At 44.6% G+C, this 18,297-nt stretch overlaps 1 protein-coding gene across 1 annotated transcript in view; it reads right to left on the minus strand.

Annotated features, from left to right (window-relative positions):
* The window catches only part of RC3H1 (ring finger and CCCH-type domains 1), a gene marked incomplete in the record, with an annotated part of 3,590,040 nt that overhangs the window by 3,535,391 nt on the left and 36,352 nt on the right, over positions 1–18,297 (minus strand). Inside the window, 1 exon segment of the mRNA XM_044055940.1 lies at positions 15,922–16,097. Coding sequence (XP_043911875.1) covers positions 15,922–16,097 — 176 coding nt within the window.

Consider the following 18,297-nt stretch of genomic DNA (forward strand, 5'->3'; position numbering starts at 1 on the left):
TGCCCTGCTGGAATGCGTCCTGACCCCCTTTGGGGGCAGTTTCCTGTGGTTGTAGCAGAAATGGATACAGTGTGCTAACCATTTGGAGATTGTTTGTTTAGATATGGCCTTGCCCTCTGCCACTGCTTGGGAAGCTGACTAGCAATTGGTCAGTTTTTCTAAAAGATTTAGTCCTATCCAGATTGTAGATGTGCACAGACATCTCAGATTCTGAGTGCAGAATCATTTCCCCCTTGTTTTGTGGGTTAGGGAAAAAGGTGGGCAAATGAATGGATTGGTTGAGAGCCACACTGGACAATGCTTTAGGCATGAAGGATGGGTTAGTCCTGAGGGAGACCCTTGTCAGCATGGAAAATGATGAAGGGGCTCTACAGCCATGAGTGCTTGCAGCTCAAACTCTTCTAGCTGAAGTGATGGCCAGAAGCAAGGCTGTTTTCCAAGAGAGGAATTTTAACTCTGCTGGGGCTGCAGGCTCAAAGGGGGGCAGGGTGAGCTTTTCCAACACAAAGTTAAGGTCCCAAGCTTGGGTAGTTGCTCTTCTGGGTGGCCTTAAGTTGTTATCCCCTCTTAGGAACTGCCAGATGAGAGGGTGTGAGAAGAGAGGTGGCTCTGTGCTGTAATGAGCAGAGATGTCTGTGTAGTAGGTCTGCTAGGTAATCCAGGATGAGAGGTAGGGAGGGTTGTGCTGTTTCGGCTCCCTTAGCCTGGATCCAGGTGCAAAACCTTTTCCACCTGTCAGCATAGGATTTCCTAGTGATGGGGCATCTGGCCTCATGTATAACATCCAGGACTTGTTTGTTTAAGCTGGCAGCTTAGGTTGAGGTCAGGGAATAAGCCAGGCTGCCAGGTTCAGGGTCTGCAATTGTGGATGCATGAATTCTCCATTCTACTGGGTCAGGAGTGTTGGGATCTGAGGTAGGTGCCATGGTGACAGGCAGCGCAGCAGTGGGTACCAGTGCTGGCGTGGCCAGTCTGAGGCAATCAAGATAGCCCTTTGGTTTTTCCTCCCTTATTTTGAGCAGTACCCTTGAAATGAGTGGTAGAAGGGGAAATGCATAGATAGAGAGGTTTACCCATTGGAAGGATAGAGCATTCACATTCCAGGCCTTGCTGTGAGGTTCCCTGGTGCAGAATTTGCTGAGCTGATGATTGGAGTGGGAGGCAAAAAGAGGTCCACCTTCGGGGTGCCCCATTTCTGGGTTACAAGGTTGAAGGTTCTGTGGTCTAGCGGCCACTCGTGTGGGTCTAGCAGGTTTCTGCTTAGGTTGTCTGCCAGAGTTTAGGGAGCCTGGCAGGAATTGTGCTAGCAGGTGTATTTGCATAGCTGAGGCCGTGTGCCAAAGGGTCATGGCGAGCCGGTAGAGAGGATAAAAGTGAGTCCATCCATGCTTGCTGATATACCACATCATTGTAGTGTTGTCTGTTTTGATCACTAGAGGCCCCAGGGACAGTAGGGGTCTGAAAGCTGTCAGGACATACTGAACAGCTAGCATCTCTTTTTGGTTGATGTGCAGATGTATTTGATTTGGGCTCCAATGGACCTGAATGCACCTGCTGTCCAGGTGTGTACCCCAGGCATAGTCTGATGCGTCTCTGGTGAGGGTCTGGGCGGCGTGAGGTTACGAGAAAGGAAGTCCCTTGTTGTGGTTGTATGCTGCTGCTCACCAAAGAAAATCTTTCCTTAGACAGGGTATCATGTATAACAGTTCCCAGGTCTTGAGAGTGTTGACACCAAAGACGTTTTAGGTACTATTGTAGTTTCCTCATATGCAGTCTGGCATATGGAATGAGTAGAATGCAGGAGGCCATGAAACCTAGAGCTTGCAGGATTTTCCTTGCGGATAACTGGAATCTGGTGGCTAGTTGAGAGAAGTAGCCAGTCAGGTAGGCTCGTTTTTCTGGAGTAAGGAATGCCATCTGGAATGCTGCGTCCAGGCTTACTCCCAGGAAAACAATTTTTTGTGTGGGGACTAGTTTTGATTTCTTTTCGTTCATAGTATACCCCAGGGAGGTCAGTACGTTCTTTACAAAGGTCAGACGCTGTAACAGCTTTTCCTGACTGTCTGCCTGAATCGGGCAACTGTCTAAGTAAGGGTAAATTTGAATATTTCTTTGTCTGCAAAAAGCAATGGCTGGAGCCATGGATATTGTGAAAACTCTGGCAGCAGTGGATAAGCCAAAGGGAAGCGCAGAGAACTGAAAGTGCATAGATCCTGCCCTGAAAAGTACAGCTTTGTACCTACCATAAATGTAGATGTTCGAGTGCTAATACAGCTGCAGTAATCACAGATGGGTTCTCTGCCGTCAGGCGGGTCCTCGGTCGGCCAAATTCCAAAGTCTAGGTCCGGCGTCGGTTGTTGTCGCTTTCTCTCCTGACGTCAGTGAGGCCGGAGTATATAAGACACAGCCGACGCCATGTTCTTCAGTCTTTCTTGCCCCAGATGTCAGGTGCCCCCAGAAGGAAGGCAATACATAAATTATGTTTATATGTATATACATGCAATGCAATATAATCCAAAATCAGTAGTTGCAAGCAAATAAACCATAGAAAGATAACCCAGTCAGGTTGTATGAAGAGGGTGTTAGGCCCCATGCCTTTACCAAGTGGGGAAGGAGGGAGAGAAACCTGTACTGCAGCTGTATTAGCACTCGAACATCTACATTTATGGTAGGTACAAAACTGTACTATGTTCATCGTGCATACAGCTGCAGTAATCACAGATGGGTAGAGTCCCAAAGCTACGCACAGGGTGGTAGGTACTAGGAGGAACTGGGTTGAGCCAGAATGCCCTGCAACACAGCAGTGGCAAAGCCTGCTCTAGTTTTGGAATATAAAAGCAGGTGGTAGTGTTTTGTGAAGGTATGTACAGAACTCCATGTGGCTGCCTCCAAAATATCTTTGGTAGGAACTCCTCTGAGGAAGGCTGTAGAGGTAGCTGTGGCACTGGTGGAGTGTGATCTGATGCCTGTAGGAACAGATTTCCCATGATAGGAATAACAAAACCGTATGCAGTGGCCTATCCACTTTGAAAAATAGTCTGCTTGGTAACTGGCTTCCCTTGAGCCCCTACAGCATAGGACACAAAAAGAGTTGTTCTGATTTCCTGAAGGACTTTGTTCTGTCCAAATAATAACGTAGCTGCCTATGTCTAAAGAGTGTAGCAGCCTTTCCCCTTTGTTTTGAGGATTGGGGTAAAAGGTAGGTAGGTGTATGGCTTGATTTAAAGCTACCCTGGATACCACTTTAGGCATAAATGACGGGTTGGTAAGAAGGGAAACCCTGTCCTGATGGAAGATAAGGGCTGCACCGCCATGAGGGCCTGTAGTTCTGAAACCCTACGAGCTGAAGTGATAGCCAGAAGGAAGGCTGTTTTCCAGGACAAATATTGCAAATCTGTTGAGGCAGCTGGTTCAAAAGGAGGCAATGTTAATTTTTCTAGTATGTAATTAAGATCCCAGGCTGGTATTGGTTGTTTCCTTGGTGGTCTTATATTCTTAGCCCCTCTGAGGAACTGTCGTAAGAGTGGGTGAGAAAATAAAGGAGGATCCGTGTTGAATTCTGCAGAAATGGCTGAGGCATGGATTTTTATGGAAGAAAATGAAAGTCCACTGTTCAGCAGCTCAGCTAGATACTGTAATACCTGAGGCAAGTTCAGTTTTCTAGGGTCCTGGCCTTTTTTCTCATTCCAAGAGCAAAACCGCTTCCATTTTGCGGAGTAAGCTTTTCTAGTAGATGGCCTTCTGGCCTCCAAAATGACATCCTGCACCTCCTTGGAGAGTAGGGTCCGTTGTGGTGTTAAGGAATTTTCCATGCAGCGACATTGAGTGTTTTCAGCTGACTGTGAAGAGTTTTGTAGCTTTGCTGAGTCAGCAGAAGAGGCATTAGAGGCAGGGACCAGGGAGGAGTATGTGTTAGGCTCCTCAGGAGCGGGTACCAGTGTTGCCTTGGCCAATCTGGAGCAATCAGTATCATCTTCGGTCTGTCTGCTCTTGCTTTCAAAAGCACCTTGGGCAGAAGAGGCAGAGGTGGGAATGCGTAAACTGTCCATGCTGTCCAACTGAATGAAAGGGCGTCCACTCTGCAGGCCTTTGGATGAAAGGTCCTCGAGCAAAACTTTTCCAATTGATGATTCCTGTGGGAGGCAAAAAGATCTATGTCTGGCCTCCCCCACACTTGGATTATCTCTGTAAACACCTGAGGATGCAACTTCCATTCGTGTGGATCTGTCATATTTCTGCTTAGATGGTCTGCCAGCGTGTTTTCCAATCCTGGCAAGTACTGTGCTTGAAGTTCGATTTGCCATTCCAGAGCCAAGTTCCAAAGAGTCATGGCTAGTCTGCACAAGGGGTATGAATGTGTTCCTCCTTGTTTGTTTATGTACCACATTACTGTGGTGTTGTCTGTTCTTATCAGTAATCGTCCTGGATGCAGGAGGTCCTTGAAAGCTGTAATTGCATTTATTACTGCTAGCATTTCTTTTTGATTGATGTGAAGGTGCTTTTCCTTTTGGGACCATTTGCCCTGAATGCACCTGTCAGTCATGTGCGCCCCCCAGGCGTAATCTGAGGCGTCTGTTGTGATGACTTGATTTGCTTGAGGCTTGCAGAATGGGAGGCCTGTATTTGCTTGACATGCTTGGGCCCACCATAGAAATTCCTTTTGCAAACATGGAATTATTGGTATTATTGTTTCCAAACTGTGACTGTGTTGAGACCATAGGTTTTTTAGGTACCATTGAAGTTTCCTCATATGCAGCTTTGCACATGGGATTAAAAGAATGCAAGATGCCATGAAGCCCAGAGCCTGCAGGATTTTCCTTGCAGTAAGCCTGGTACATTTTGCTAGCATTTTGAAGTACTGAGTTAGTTGCCCCTGTTTTTCTGGCGTAAGATAGGCCCATCTGGGTGTTTGTGTCCAAGTTGGCACCCAGGAAAGTTATTTTCTGACATGGTGTTAGCCTGGATTTCTCTTTGTTGATTGTGTATCCCAGAGAATGCAGTAACCGTGTTACATAAGCCAGATGTTCCAGAAGTATGTGCTTGCTGTTCGCTTGGATCAGGCAGTCGTCCAAATAAGGGTAAATTTGTATCCCTTGAAGTCTGCAGTAGGCAATCACTGATGCCAGGCACTTTGTGAATACTCTGGGCGCAGTAGATAAGCCAAAGGGCAATGCAGAGAATTGATAGTGGATTGAACCTGCAAGAAATCTGAGGTATCTTCTGCAGCTTTGTCTGATTGGGACATGCAGATATGCCTCCTTGAGGTCCAATGTTACCAGCCAAAACTCCTTGCCCAGCATGGGAAGAAGCTGCTGTAATGTGAGCATCTTGAATTTTGGTACGAGTAAAAATGCGTTTAGGATGGATAAGTCCAAAATGGGTCTCCAGTTGGTTCCTTTCCTTAGTACCAGAAAAAGTCTTGAATAAAAACCTTGACCTTGTTCGTGAGTAGGTACCTCTTGAATAGCTCTCATGCTTATGAGCTTTGAAATTTGTAGTTGTGCCTCTGCCCTTTGATTGTGTGGCAGGTTTGGCATGCCTTTCATTTTTGGAAGAGTGTGGAATTGAAATTTGTAGCCTCTGTTTATAATGTCCAGGATCCATTTGTCTGTTGTGACAATATGCCAATTTCTTGCAAATAATGCTAGCTTTCCTCCCAAAGGTGCTGCCAGCTGAGAACTGCTTGGCATGGAAATGAGGGAGTCATTGGGTTTGTTTCCTGTATTGTTGTGCACTGTCTTTGCCACCTCTTGGTGCTGGAGTTTGCCATTGTCGGCCTCTATATGATCCTTGTGACTGCCCTCTGCCCCCTGTGTGTCTGTATCTACTTCTTTGGGGCTTGTCAGTGGCTGGAAAGGACCAGTTTTTTGAAGGCCAATTTCTGCTAAAACATGGTGGTTGGACCTGTAAAAAAGCTTTGACAGTTTGCATAGATTTGACTTTTTCTTCCATTTTCCGTAATATCTCCTCCGCATTAGTACCAAACAGCACATCCTTTTGTAAAGGAGCATCTAGAAGTTTAGCTTTCACATGATCAAGCAAGTTTTGTTCCCTAAGCCAGGCATGTCTGCGAATGACTGATCCTGTAGCAGCCGCTCTACTTGAGGCCTCTAGGGCATCATAGCCACATTGTAAGGTGTGTTTACCCACTTGCTCTGCACTATGCATCATATCCTGCAACTCCTTCAAATCTGGTTGTTCAGGTTGAGACATTTTATTCCTTAATTGTGATAACAGGAACGGTTGATATTTAAGCATATGAAACTGACAATTTAAGGCCCTCATGGCTAGGGTGGCCGAGGTATATACCTTTTTTCCCCACCTTTCTAAGGATCTTGACTCTCTTTCGGCAGGAAGTGGATTCTTGGCAGTAGAGGCCTTCAATCCCTTGGGGCCTTGAGAAATGGTTTCAGGGTCAGCATTATGGCTTTTGTAGACAAATTGGTGACAGTTAGGAACTCTGTAGTACCTATCAGGTTTGACTGGTGCAGGAGGCAGGGAATCCGGGTTAAGGCAAGCCTCCGAATAAACATCATCAAGTATGTCCAAAACAGGAGGTATCGCCAGAGGTCTGTGTTGAGGTAACAAAAGAAATTCCCTAAGTCTTTTCTTGGAATCGGAAAAGTCTTGGCCTTCCCAATGGAAGTGTTCCCTTAAAGTGTGCACGGTTTCCCCAAAGGAAAAATCCTCAGGAGGAGATACAGAAGGAATGGACTGCTCTGCATCCGAATCCTCAAAAGGGGAGTAAGAGTGTTCATCTACATCAGAATGTTCTGATAAAATGGAGCCCTGATCAGAAGAGGGAGAATCTTCCTCCACTCTGGGTCTCTTGTCTGGAGGGGGTTGAGAACCCCTGATAAGAGTAATTAAATCCTCAGCCATTTTAAGCATCTGTTTTTTAGGCATGGGGCCTGGAGATGGGCCCTGTGCAACAGGCCTGTTGGGATGCCTGGCTGCTTTGGATTTAGTAAAGGCCTTAATAGAAAAAGAAGATGAGGGTCTGAAGACACCATGGGTGGAAGTGGACCTGTCCACATTAGGAGGCTCAACATTAGCAATGGCTTCGGTGGTTGTAGTCTGGGAAAGGGGCGAGGTACCTGCGGTCTCGGGTACAGAGAACACTGCCAAAGGAGTGTCGTCGGTAGTCAGGGACTGCAAAGGCGTCTCGCTGAGAACCGGACCACGTGTAGCCTGTTTTGGCATGGTGTCGGTGGGGACCGCGGACCTCGCGTGTCGGTCCTTGTCCTTGCGTTTTTTGGACAAAACGGTAGTTGGAGTTTCCGACAACATTTTATAATCAAAGGCTTTACCAAAATAGTGTTGGGCGAACTCCGCCCGATGCTTAATAGTGCGTTTATTGAAAGTAGCCCAAAAGCGACAGCCCGAGACGTCGTGGTCTGGGCCTAAACAAGGTATGCAGAGGGAATGGAAATCCTTATGCGGTATTTGCTTCCCACAAGAAATACAATTATTAACTTTTTCTGACATCGGTCTGAGGCAAGAAAAGTTTCCCCAACGGGGTACTTAGCTTTAATGAAGACTTCGGGTTCCAATTTTTTCGTAATTCAGGAGCTGGCCGACCGGCACTTGCGAACTGCTTCTGCTTCGGGCACCACGCGGCAAAAAAGACTGGAGAACATGGCGTCAGCTGTGTCTTATATACTCCGGCCTCACTGACGTCAGGAGAGAAAGCGACAACAACCGACGCCGGACCTAGACTTTGGAATTCGGCCGACCGAGGACCCGCCTGACGGCAGAGAACCCATCTGTGATTACTGCAGCTGTATGCACGATGAACATCATAGATATTTCCTGCAAGATTCCCTGATAGGGATGTGTAGGTAGGCCTCTTTTAGGTCTAGGATGGCTAACCAAGTATCCTTGGAAAGGACAGGAAGAAGCTGCTTGAGGGTGAGTATTTTGAATTTTGGTATCACCAGAAAGGTGTTTAGAATGGATAGATCGAGGACTGGGCACCAGGTGCCCTCTTTTCTGGGTTCCAGGAAGAGTCTGGAATAGAAACCTTGGCCTATCTGGTCTGCAGGAACATGCTGTACTGCCCTCATGAAGAGCAGGGAAAGAGCTTGCTTTTTGGCCTCTGCCCACTGGTTTGCAGGAAGATCTGGGAACCCTTTTGGGGTTGGCAGAGTGTGGAAATAAAATATGTATCCCTGGGGCACTATGTTGAGGACCTATCGGCCGTTGGTAGTAGAGTCCCAGTTGTTTGTATGGAAGGAGAGTTTTCTTCCTAGGGGCACAAGCAGGTGGGTAGAGGTAAGGGGTGGAGGTGTAAAGTCATTATGAATTCTTACCATAAGGAGGTGGCTTAGCACTCCCCATTTTTGAAGAGGAGGAACTCCACTGTTTAGATCTCTGCATTCCCTGGGACTGCTGTCTGGGGGGGGGGGGTCTGCTTCCCCTGGGTCTGGGCTGAGCTGGCCTTGTGGGGGCCGGAAAGGACCAATGCTTGGAGGGGCAATGCCTACTGAACCTCGGTGGCTGGACCTGTAAAAAGTCTTTAACTGTCTGCATAGATGTAGCTTTTTCTTCGATCTTTTTTAAGAACTCTTCTGCCTTGGTGCTAAACAAATTCTCTTTGTTCAATGGTGCGTCCAATAATTTTGATTTGACATGGTCTGGCAAGGTCTGTTCCTTAAGCCAAGCATGCCTTCTAAGGACAGAACCAGTGACTGCTGCCCTGCAAGATGCTTCTAGGGCATCAAAGCCCCATTGCAAGGTGTGCTTAGTAACTTGGCTTGCAGAATGCATAAGCTCTTGTAATTCTTTATTTTCTGCACAAGCAGGAAAGGAAGACATTTTTTGTTTAAGGAGTTCCATGGTATGCTGCTGATATTTCAACATGTGGAACTGACAATTTCGTGCTCTAATAGCAAGAGTTCCAGAGGTGTATACTTTTTTTACCCCATCTGTCTAAAGCTCGGGAATCCCTGTCTGAGGGAGTGGGATTCTTAGCTGAGGTTGCTTTAATTCCTTTAGGGCCTTGGGAGATTACCTCTGTATCAGCAGTAGGATTTTTGAAAAGGAATTCGTGAGAGTCACGGACTCTAATACCCTGTCAGGTTTCCTGGGAGCAGGAGGAAGTGTGTCGGGAGTCAAACTAGATTCCATAAAAACATCATCCACAACATCCAGGTCAGGAAGAATGCCTAAAGGTCTGTGCTGTGGTAAATCTAAGAATTTCCCGAGACTCTTTTTTGACTGAGGATAGTCCTGAAATCCCCATTGGAAATGCTCCCTTAAAGTATGCAGGGTTTCACAAAATGAAAACTCCTCTGGAGGAGAGGCAGAAGGAACGGACTCCTCTGCATCAGAATCCTCATAAGCAGAGAAGGGTTGCATGTCTTCATATTTAGAAACCTCAGAGTCATCGGACTCCTGTTCAGATAAAACTAATGGGGACAAGTCTCTTTCTTTTGGAAGGAGTAGCGTGGCTTCCCCTAATAAGCATAAAGAGGTCTTCTGCCATTTTAAGCATTTGAGATTGAGGCATGGAAGCATGTGCCTGAGCTTGGGTCTTCGTTTTTTTGTAGTTCGTACCCTGTGACTAAGAAACTCGGTAGTTTTTGAAAGAACTGAAGACGCAAAAGAAGTCGTCGGTTTGTGTCGAGAATCGGTAGTGCAATGAACTTCCTTGGAAACCAGTGCCTGCTCAGCAGCTCCGGACCCATCCAAGGTAGAGACATCCGCAGGATCCTTAGTCGAAGAAAAGTCTTGCAGCATACCAGACTCCAAACGGGTCTCGGTAGCGGCCTGCAAATCCACAGAAGCAGGCATAAGGGGCTGCAAAAGCACCTCACTGAGGACCAGAGAACTGACTAGCTTAACGGAAGTGTCATTGGCAGTTTTGGACCCGTGTGGTCTTGTCTTTATCCTTAGGTTTTTTCGGAAGATCAATTGTTAGATGGCTTACCCAAGCCATATCAGAATACCAGGACTGAGAGCGAAAATATTTAGGTACAATAAGGGCCTGATATATAACTCTGGCTTTGAACAAAACACAAAAGTGACAGCGAGGGACATCGTGGTCTGGACCTAAACAGGTGACGCAGTAAGAATGGAAGTCTCTGTGTAGTATTTGCTTTCCACAGGCGAGACAATTGTTAACCTTTTCTGACATCTGTTAGAGCAAGAAAAAAGGATCCCCATCGGGGTACTTAGCTTTAGAAGACTTCAACTTCAATTCGGAAACGAAAACTCAGGTAGCGGCCGACCAGCACTCATGCGAACTGCTATTGCTTCGGGCTCCTCGGCAAAAAAGACTGATGTAATGGCATCGGCTGCCTGATTTTATACCACTGACGACCTGATGTCAGCCCTGGAGCAACAGCAACCGATGCAGAAATACTAAGCCTCTGGTATTCAGGCTGACTGAGGGCTACCCCTGGCAGGATAACCCAAGTGTGATGACTGCAACAGTGAAACACGAACATCATCAGGAATTCCCTTTTGGTAAACAAATGAAATCCACTGAGTTAACCATCGAGAAAGAGTGACTTTGGAAAGAGCTTTTCCTGATTTACCAATGGAAAAGTACACAAACAACTGGTCAGATTTTCTGACGGTCTCAGTGCGGTGTAGATGAAAACATAACTGGTGATGATCATCAAGTAAATGTGGTGTATATATTCACCTTTGTTTTATAAATTTGGGAAAAAAAATAAAAGATTTATGGATTGATTAACAGACAATACTAAAACCACCTTGGGGAGGGAAAGACTGATTGAGTCATAGTCTTTATGAAAAATTAAGTACAGAGGCTTTGAGGATAATGCATGCAGCTCAGAAACTCTTTAGATGCGACAGCTACCAGGAATAAGGTCTTCCAGGACGAAAACTTGAGATCCACTTTTGCAGCAGCTTCAAAGGGAGGGCTACTCAGTAAATCTCTAAGGAAGACTGGAGGTAAAAATGTACCTCAAAGGTAGGCCTTGAACAATCTAAGGCAAACTATGGACATATGATTTTCCCTCACTGGACAGTGAGGAAACAGCAGCTAAGCAAACTTCAATGGTGGAATAGCTGGCACCACTTGGAAAAATATGTGTAAGAAATTTCAAAATAGATGGAAGGGGGGCTGAAAAAGCATCAGTATTTTTCTCTACAGTCCAAACAGAAAAACTTTTCAATTTACTTCTATAAACCTTCCTAGTGGAAGATTTCTGACAGGAAGACAAAAATGTGGACAACTGAGGATCACAACCTGGAATGTCAAATCATCACTGCAACTGGAGAAACTACGCGGTTTAATCAAGGTATTGAGTGTTCAGGTGAAGTAACCCTGATGTGTGAGAAAGTAAATCTGGATCCCAGTCCAGAACCCAATGCAGGTGAATTAGATGAGATCAGAGGAAGGGAAATCACACCTGCTGGGGCCAGTAAGACGTTACGAGGATTATCCTAACTTTCATCGAAAATTTTCTGTAAGAACTCTGGAATCAGTGGTGTTGGCAGAAAGGCATAAGGGATACCAGTGGGACCAAGGAAGCATTAGTACATCCTGAAGGTGACTCCCTCTTGCAGGGAATTAGACAGAAGAACTTTCTGCATTCTGTGTTTTGAAGTTCAGGCAAAGAGATCGCAATAGGGTTGGACATCACGCGTCTTGGGCTGTCTTTCCCCTGATGACCCACCCCAGCTGAGAAGTGTCCCTGGCACTGTGGTTTGGAGAAAGGGTAGAATGATTTGGCATCCCTGTAGAACATGTGGCGACTCTAGACACCACTCAATGCATGTCCTGCAGATGTCTGTTAGACTCACTAAAAAGGATAAAGGTTTTCTGACTGACCGCTAAACTGCCAACGTCCACTGAAGAACATGCATGTAAGATTCGACTAGTGAAACTAACTTGATTGAAACAGCCATGGAACCTAAAAGATGAAGGGCTAGTCTTGCAAGTGGTTCCCAGTAGGATAGAAGTTCTATGCTTGCTGATGAAGACATGATATTTTTGAAGGGGAAGCTTCACTATCGGGCCTTTTGTCCACAGTTGAACTGAAGAATTCCAGAGATTACATTGGTTGTAACCTGGACTTTAAGTTCACTGTGATTCTTATGTCTGTGCAGCATTGAAGCAGAGTCCCAGATTTGAATGAGTAAATTCCTGGTAGGGGTGTTGATGAGCCAATCATCCAGGCATGCAGATGCTCGGTAACACTGCATAGATAAGCTGCTACTACTGCCATATAGATGGCAAACTGGAGAGTCCAAAGGGGAGTGCTCTGAATCGGAAATCACTGGCTCCTAGCCAGAATTGAAGATACTTCCTGGAGTGCCTGCCCATCTTTATATACTGGTAGTTGTAGTACACATTCTGAATATCTACTGAGACATCCACAATCATCCTTTCTCAGCAATGGAAGAATGGAGTGAACCATGACCATCCAGAATTTTGTTTTACAAATTTGTTTAGTAGACTTAGGTGCAAAATTAGCCTCAGGTCCTCATTTTTCTTTGACACCAAAAAGAATCCTGAATAAATTTTGGGTCCTTTCTGGTCTGGCACAACCTCTTTGATCACTGGATTGCTTAGTAGCTTCTCAACTTCAGAAGCAGCTTCTTCCCTTTATGAAGTTTCCACATCGGTAATTTTTTTCTGAAGTGATGGGGGACTATGAAAGGGTATGGACGACCTCTGGTTACAATCTTCTGCACCCATTTGTCTTGAGTGACAATGTCCAGGTTGTTAGGTGCAGTGATAAGTGCTCCTCAACTGTCTCCAGAGTACAACAGTTGGGTAAATATTCAACAGAGCTGGAAAGGCTTATTTGAGAAAGAAACTGAAGCGTTCCTTTTTGTGGAAAACCTCTGCCTCTTGGGCAGCATCTATTATAAAAGAGTTCCCCCCTCTACCTCAGGAAGCTCTTTCTCCCCAAGTACCTGATGTAAATCCCTGGAACTTCTGAAACCAAACCCTCCTACCTCTCTTCTGATTTCTTGAGAAGGTCTGCTGAAGTGTTGAGAACTTGATCCCTACAGCAGAAAGGAATTTACCATCCTTCTCACTTCTGGAAATCGCTTCTTTGAATTTCAGACAAAACAAGGTTGAGCCATCATAAGGGGCATTAATGAAGAATGGTTAAACTGTTCTGCACAATCACAAAGCCAAACCCAGGAGTGCCTCCTAAAGGAAATGCCTGTACCAGCTGCTCTACAGATGAACTGGAGGGTAGCCAACTGTGAATCAATAGCCCTCCTTTGATCCGCACACAAGGGCTGTATGACAGATTTGGGGAGAGACCTAGTCAAATCTCTATGGAAGTGGGTGACATGTGCCAGATAATTCAATGTTGTAAGCAAAAAAGTAGATGGGGTGGTACATGTTTTCTGAATCTATCCAAACACATATGACTCCTTGTTAGGTGAATGGACAGAGGATCTCTCTTCAGCCAGCTCCATTTTAGTGGCTGCTGCCACTACCACGGAATCTACAGCAGGACACTTACTCCAACGCACTCTCTATTTAGGAGCTACTAAAAATTTATCAGGCTTCTCAGGAACAGGTTCAGTCTGGTGTGGTTTCTTCCATGAGAAGAGACAAGATCAGGTTAATCATCTCATCAGCAGGGAGAACCATTCCAAAAGAAGAACCAATAGCTTTGAGGAACACAGACTGCTCCGGAGAAAGGTCTTGGGAGAACCAACTGCGTTCTCTGTACAAGACTTTCCAGAATCTCACTGAACGAGATGTCCATTAAGGTGGTATTTAAAAGAACCTTCTTGACTGAAATCAGCGACAGTATTGAGATTCCTCAGGGGAATCCAAGTGCCTCCCTCTTGTACTTATGTTTCCAGTGGACCTCTGCTGTGGAAGGTTCAGGACAGGACTCAAACAGAAATGGATTCTCTATGGGGAACAGGCTCAAAGCTTTCCGAAACTGGCTGCCCAGATGGGACATTTAGAGCAAGCTTTGGATCCTGGGAAACCATATGGGGTGGGTAGTATCCAGTTCTGAAAGGACAGATCTCTAAGCAGGGAGAGGACTTTCTCAAAAGCCTCGAAAGATGAACTTGAGATGGATCTGGGGAGCCCCTCCTCCAGAGCCGAAAATTACTTAAAGTGGCTCAACCCTGAAAGTCATCCAAATTAGGTACGAGGTTGATGCTGGAGCTGAACTATCAACTGCAGATACTCCTATGGGGAGAAAGAGACTTGAAAATTTTGGATCAGACCCCAACTGATCTGAGCTGGCACGGACAATCCGGCTCCAAGACTAAAAGGTCTCCAAGTTTTGTCAGAGTACTTATCACAGTCAAGGAGGAATGTAACCTCAAATCTGATGCAAACGTACCTTATGTTAAAGACAGACACAAGACTCCAATCCTAAAAGACGCATCAGAGAAGGAGCTATTAAAGACCTAGGGGGAGTGAAGTCTCCCAGACACGGCAGTGGTCACTGATGGGTGTACCCCTAAATGGACCAGGTTCTGTCTAAGTCTGCTTTAGGAGGTTCTAAATGGATCCAACTAACCTTAAGGAAGAAGTGGAAGGAGGAGAACTGAAAGAATATCAATGTCTAACCTGTAAAATTGGAGACCAGAGTCTAGGAGTCACCGGTTCCAATGAACAACTGGATGGTGTAATACATCTGATGATTACCGGATCTGAAAACCGCTCCAGCTCCACAGGTTTTCATATCATCACTGGTGGGACCAGAGCCAATGAAGGCATCAGGTGTAGAGACCTCTTTTTTGAAGACAGAGTTGTCTTTTTCTGTCTTATGCTTTTCTTTATCAACCTTTTTGGAAGTTGAGGTAGTAATAGCAGCCACTGACTTCCCTGAAACTATAAAATGCATATCTCCAGGGGGTTGGCTGTAGGAGAACCTTCAAAATAAGCTTGTTTCTCCTCTCTATTAAAAGCTCTCTTCCCAAAGGCTTCATAAACTGAGCATGCCACCTCTATCTGAAAACGTCCCAAACAGCAGACTCATTTCTTCATGCACGTCACAATAAGGGAGCTTATGAGGACAAGCAACAAACTTTTTAAAGCCAAATTGCTTATCAGATATTTTGACACACAAAATGCTGCAAAAAGATGATTAAAATACCTGGAAAGTAGACTATATACAAAAAGGTAATTTTTCTTTTATCCTATGCAAAGGAAGAACTAATAAAACAGAGAAAAATATTATTAAAAATAAAAAAAGGGGGGGGGTGGATATTTTTATATAGATATGTATATATAATGGTAAAACTCTAATTATATGAGAAAAAGTAAAGGGAATAAAGTTATTCATCTAGCAGTAACCATCAAGGTTTTCCACACGAACTCTCCTGAGCAATAAGATCCCTGACGGCAAATGAGATCTGAGGTAGCTCCTTCTAGTCACAGGAATTATGGGTTGGGCCATAATAAGAGCCCAAGTGCCAAACCTAAAGCTTGGGAGTGGCCATAACCAGATCTGAGGTTGGATCAGAGACCCATCCATTGAGGAACAGCTAGAAAAGACAGATGAAAATTTTCAATATATACAAGAAAATGGTTCCCCACAATGAGACACTTATCTGAATAAGTGCAGGCAATGGTAGCCACCAACAATGTAGAAAGCAGACCGAGAACAAATATCCTGCATTCGTACTGGTGGAGAGAGAGAGAGAGGGTCTGGGGATCTTACACCCCTACATGTGTATGTACCCCTATGCCTACAGGTTCAGGTCATACACCAGACATACGAGTGTATGGAATGTATTGGTATGGCAGCTGAATGTCAGGACACCTCAGCAAGACAACCCAACAGTATTGGAATACTGGAACAGTAATCTAAGGAAGATCATCAATAGATAGGAATATGCTGCCCAACCCACATTAACATCCAGACGAATGATGCAGCTCATATATCACACAGAGATCATTTTATCAGTGATTCTCTTAATCTCTGAAGGCCTCTATAAAGCTCCTACCTTAAAGCAAGATGCTCGGTACAGCAGTTGCACCACATGCCCAATACTGGTTTTAGATGCCTGAGGAAAACGGGGCTCTAGTCTCTGTACCACAAAAAGAACCAGCACTTTACGAGACAGTGCAGATCCATCTTCCAATGCCAAAAGAACTAGCTTCAAGGCTTCTTCTTGCATTGCTGTAAAACATTTTAGCAGTGAAACATTTTAAGAAATTATTAAAAACTTGAAGTAAAAGCATACTAGAGTGGGAAAAAAATACACCAAAGGGTTATTTATTCTCTACTTCTTGCAACCATGATGCCTAACTTAGCCAAGGCCATACAGAGAAGACAATCACAAAGAAGAAAAATCCACAACACAAGGTACGATCCATATGTACACTAACATTTCATATTTCACAACCAAAATTCATACAGCCATTTTCACGTACACACATAACATAGAAAATACAACTGTATAAGAAAGTCTTAACTATGGACACATTTTGTAATACAGCACTGCATGTTGCAATGAATTCATCCCCACAGTGGCAGCAGTGCAGTCTGTAGCAGAGTAGCAAACATTACAAAAAACAGAGCTTCACTAGCTCAAAAAAATGAAATCTTGTACATTATCAACTATCAAAAAAAACAAATGTCCCAGAAGTCAGTCTTTACGGGTCCAGTTCAGTACCATGCTATATCAGCTCTCGAGTAGACTGAAGAAATGCATCCTTTTGAATAGGTCTTGCAAATAAGCAATCTAATGTACCAAAGAGTGAAAAAGAACACTACAGAATTTTCCAATAATTCACGGTAGCAACACTTCCACAGTCTCAATGTGAAAGGATCATTCTCTAGTCTTCCTTTCTAAAAACAAAACAGCCCATACTTAAAAGATTACTGTTGCCAAAAAAGTACAGTTGTGTACACTTATCATAAATGTAGATGTTAGAGTGTATTCACTGTTGCAGTCATCACACTTGGGTTATCTGCCTGCAGGTAAGCCCTCCATCGGCCCGAATACCAGAGACTTGGTATTTCTGCGTCAGATGCTGTCGCTCCAGGACTTCCTTCTGGTTTAACTGGCATGCACCTCCTGGCATATTCAGGTGGTGTACTCTGGGCAGACATTTTTTTGTTCTTTTATGGACCACAGCGAGTAGGGTTGCCACCTTTTCAAATGCCCAAAGTTGGACATTTTTTGTAGAAATGTGAGATTTTGCAGGACATATCATACAGATGACCAGTGCAAAGGACAGAACTTCACTTTTTTGCCAAAGGAAAAACATTCTTGTCACATTTTGAGTTGCTTGTTCTATTCTTATAACACTTAGGTGTTTCAGATACAAAATAACTGTTTTATGCAACTATTAAAAAGTAGAAAATATTTTTTTGTCCTACAATCTCAGGACATTTGTCATTTTTTAGTTTTTTCACGGAACACAGCTCCCCAAAGAGGGACAGGTGGTAACCCCAACAGCGAGACCCTGTGCTTTGTGTCTAGAGGTAGTATCTGCCTCTAGCCCAATTATCAGACCTTGGTGTTGATTCTGTCAGTGGACTGGGTGGCCTAGATGTGTCCTGGCCATATGACTTAGTGGCATCTGCCTAGAAATGTTATAGACTTTACTGACCCCCCCCCCCAATGCAACTCAGGAGGGGTCTAAAATCCTATCAGAGGTCTTCATACTGAACAGTGGAAAGGCCAATCAAGTGGAAGTAGGTTGTCCCTAGACAATCCTGTGTTGAAACTTCCTGGGAACATTTGGAGGGGAATCTTCCAAGCAGCCTGAAGAGGAATCTTTCCCAGATGATTGATCTCTAGAGATACCATTAATTCCTAGTCCATTTTAAGACAGGAGTTAGAGAATTGAAGGTCTAAATGAAGTGGAATAGTGAGATAATCTGAAGTACATGTTTCATTGCATGAATCTACCAACCATACAGGTTGCCCTACAACTAGTTACAACTGTCCATACAAGTAAGGTCCCAGCAGCCATTCTCACCACCACTGGTGCCACAACTAGCATTTAAAGAAAGACAGTCAAATGCAAAGTCAGCACTGTCCCCAAAGTATGGGCAGAGCAAATCGACACAGAGGACTCAAACACACTGAAGTTAACAATATTGTGACTGGCCAGAGCCAAATCAAGATAAGCATTAACATCAATATCACCGGAACCAGAAATCCACAGCGCTGACAAGGCTATATAAAAGGTCATCGGGACCAAGGAAGTCAGTAATGATGTAATTGTGGTTGCTGATATCAAAGTACTGGACTCACCAAGAGTTCCAAAATATCTAATGATGAAACACAGCCTGGTCCAAGACCAAATGTTTGCAGGAAAATGATTTTTCCTTAGCCACCCTTGAAATGGAGAAGGTAAAAGTAACA

Source organism: Protopterus annectens, chromosome 14.part0 (genome assembly GCF_019279795.1).
Source record: "Protopterus annectens isolate FY-2018-M chromosome 14.part0, PAN1.0, whole genome shotgun sequence".
Taxonomy (NCBI): Eukaryota; Metazoa; Chordata; order Ceratodontiformes; family Protopteridae; genus Protopterus; species Protopterus annectens.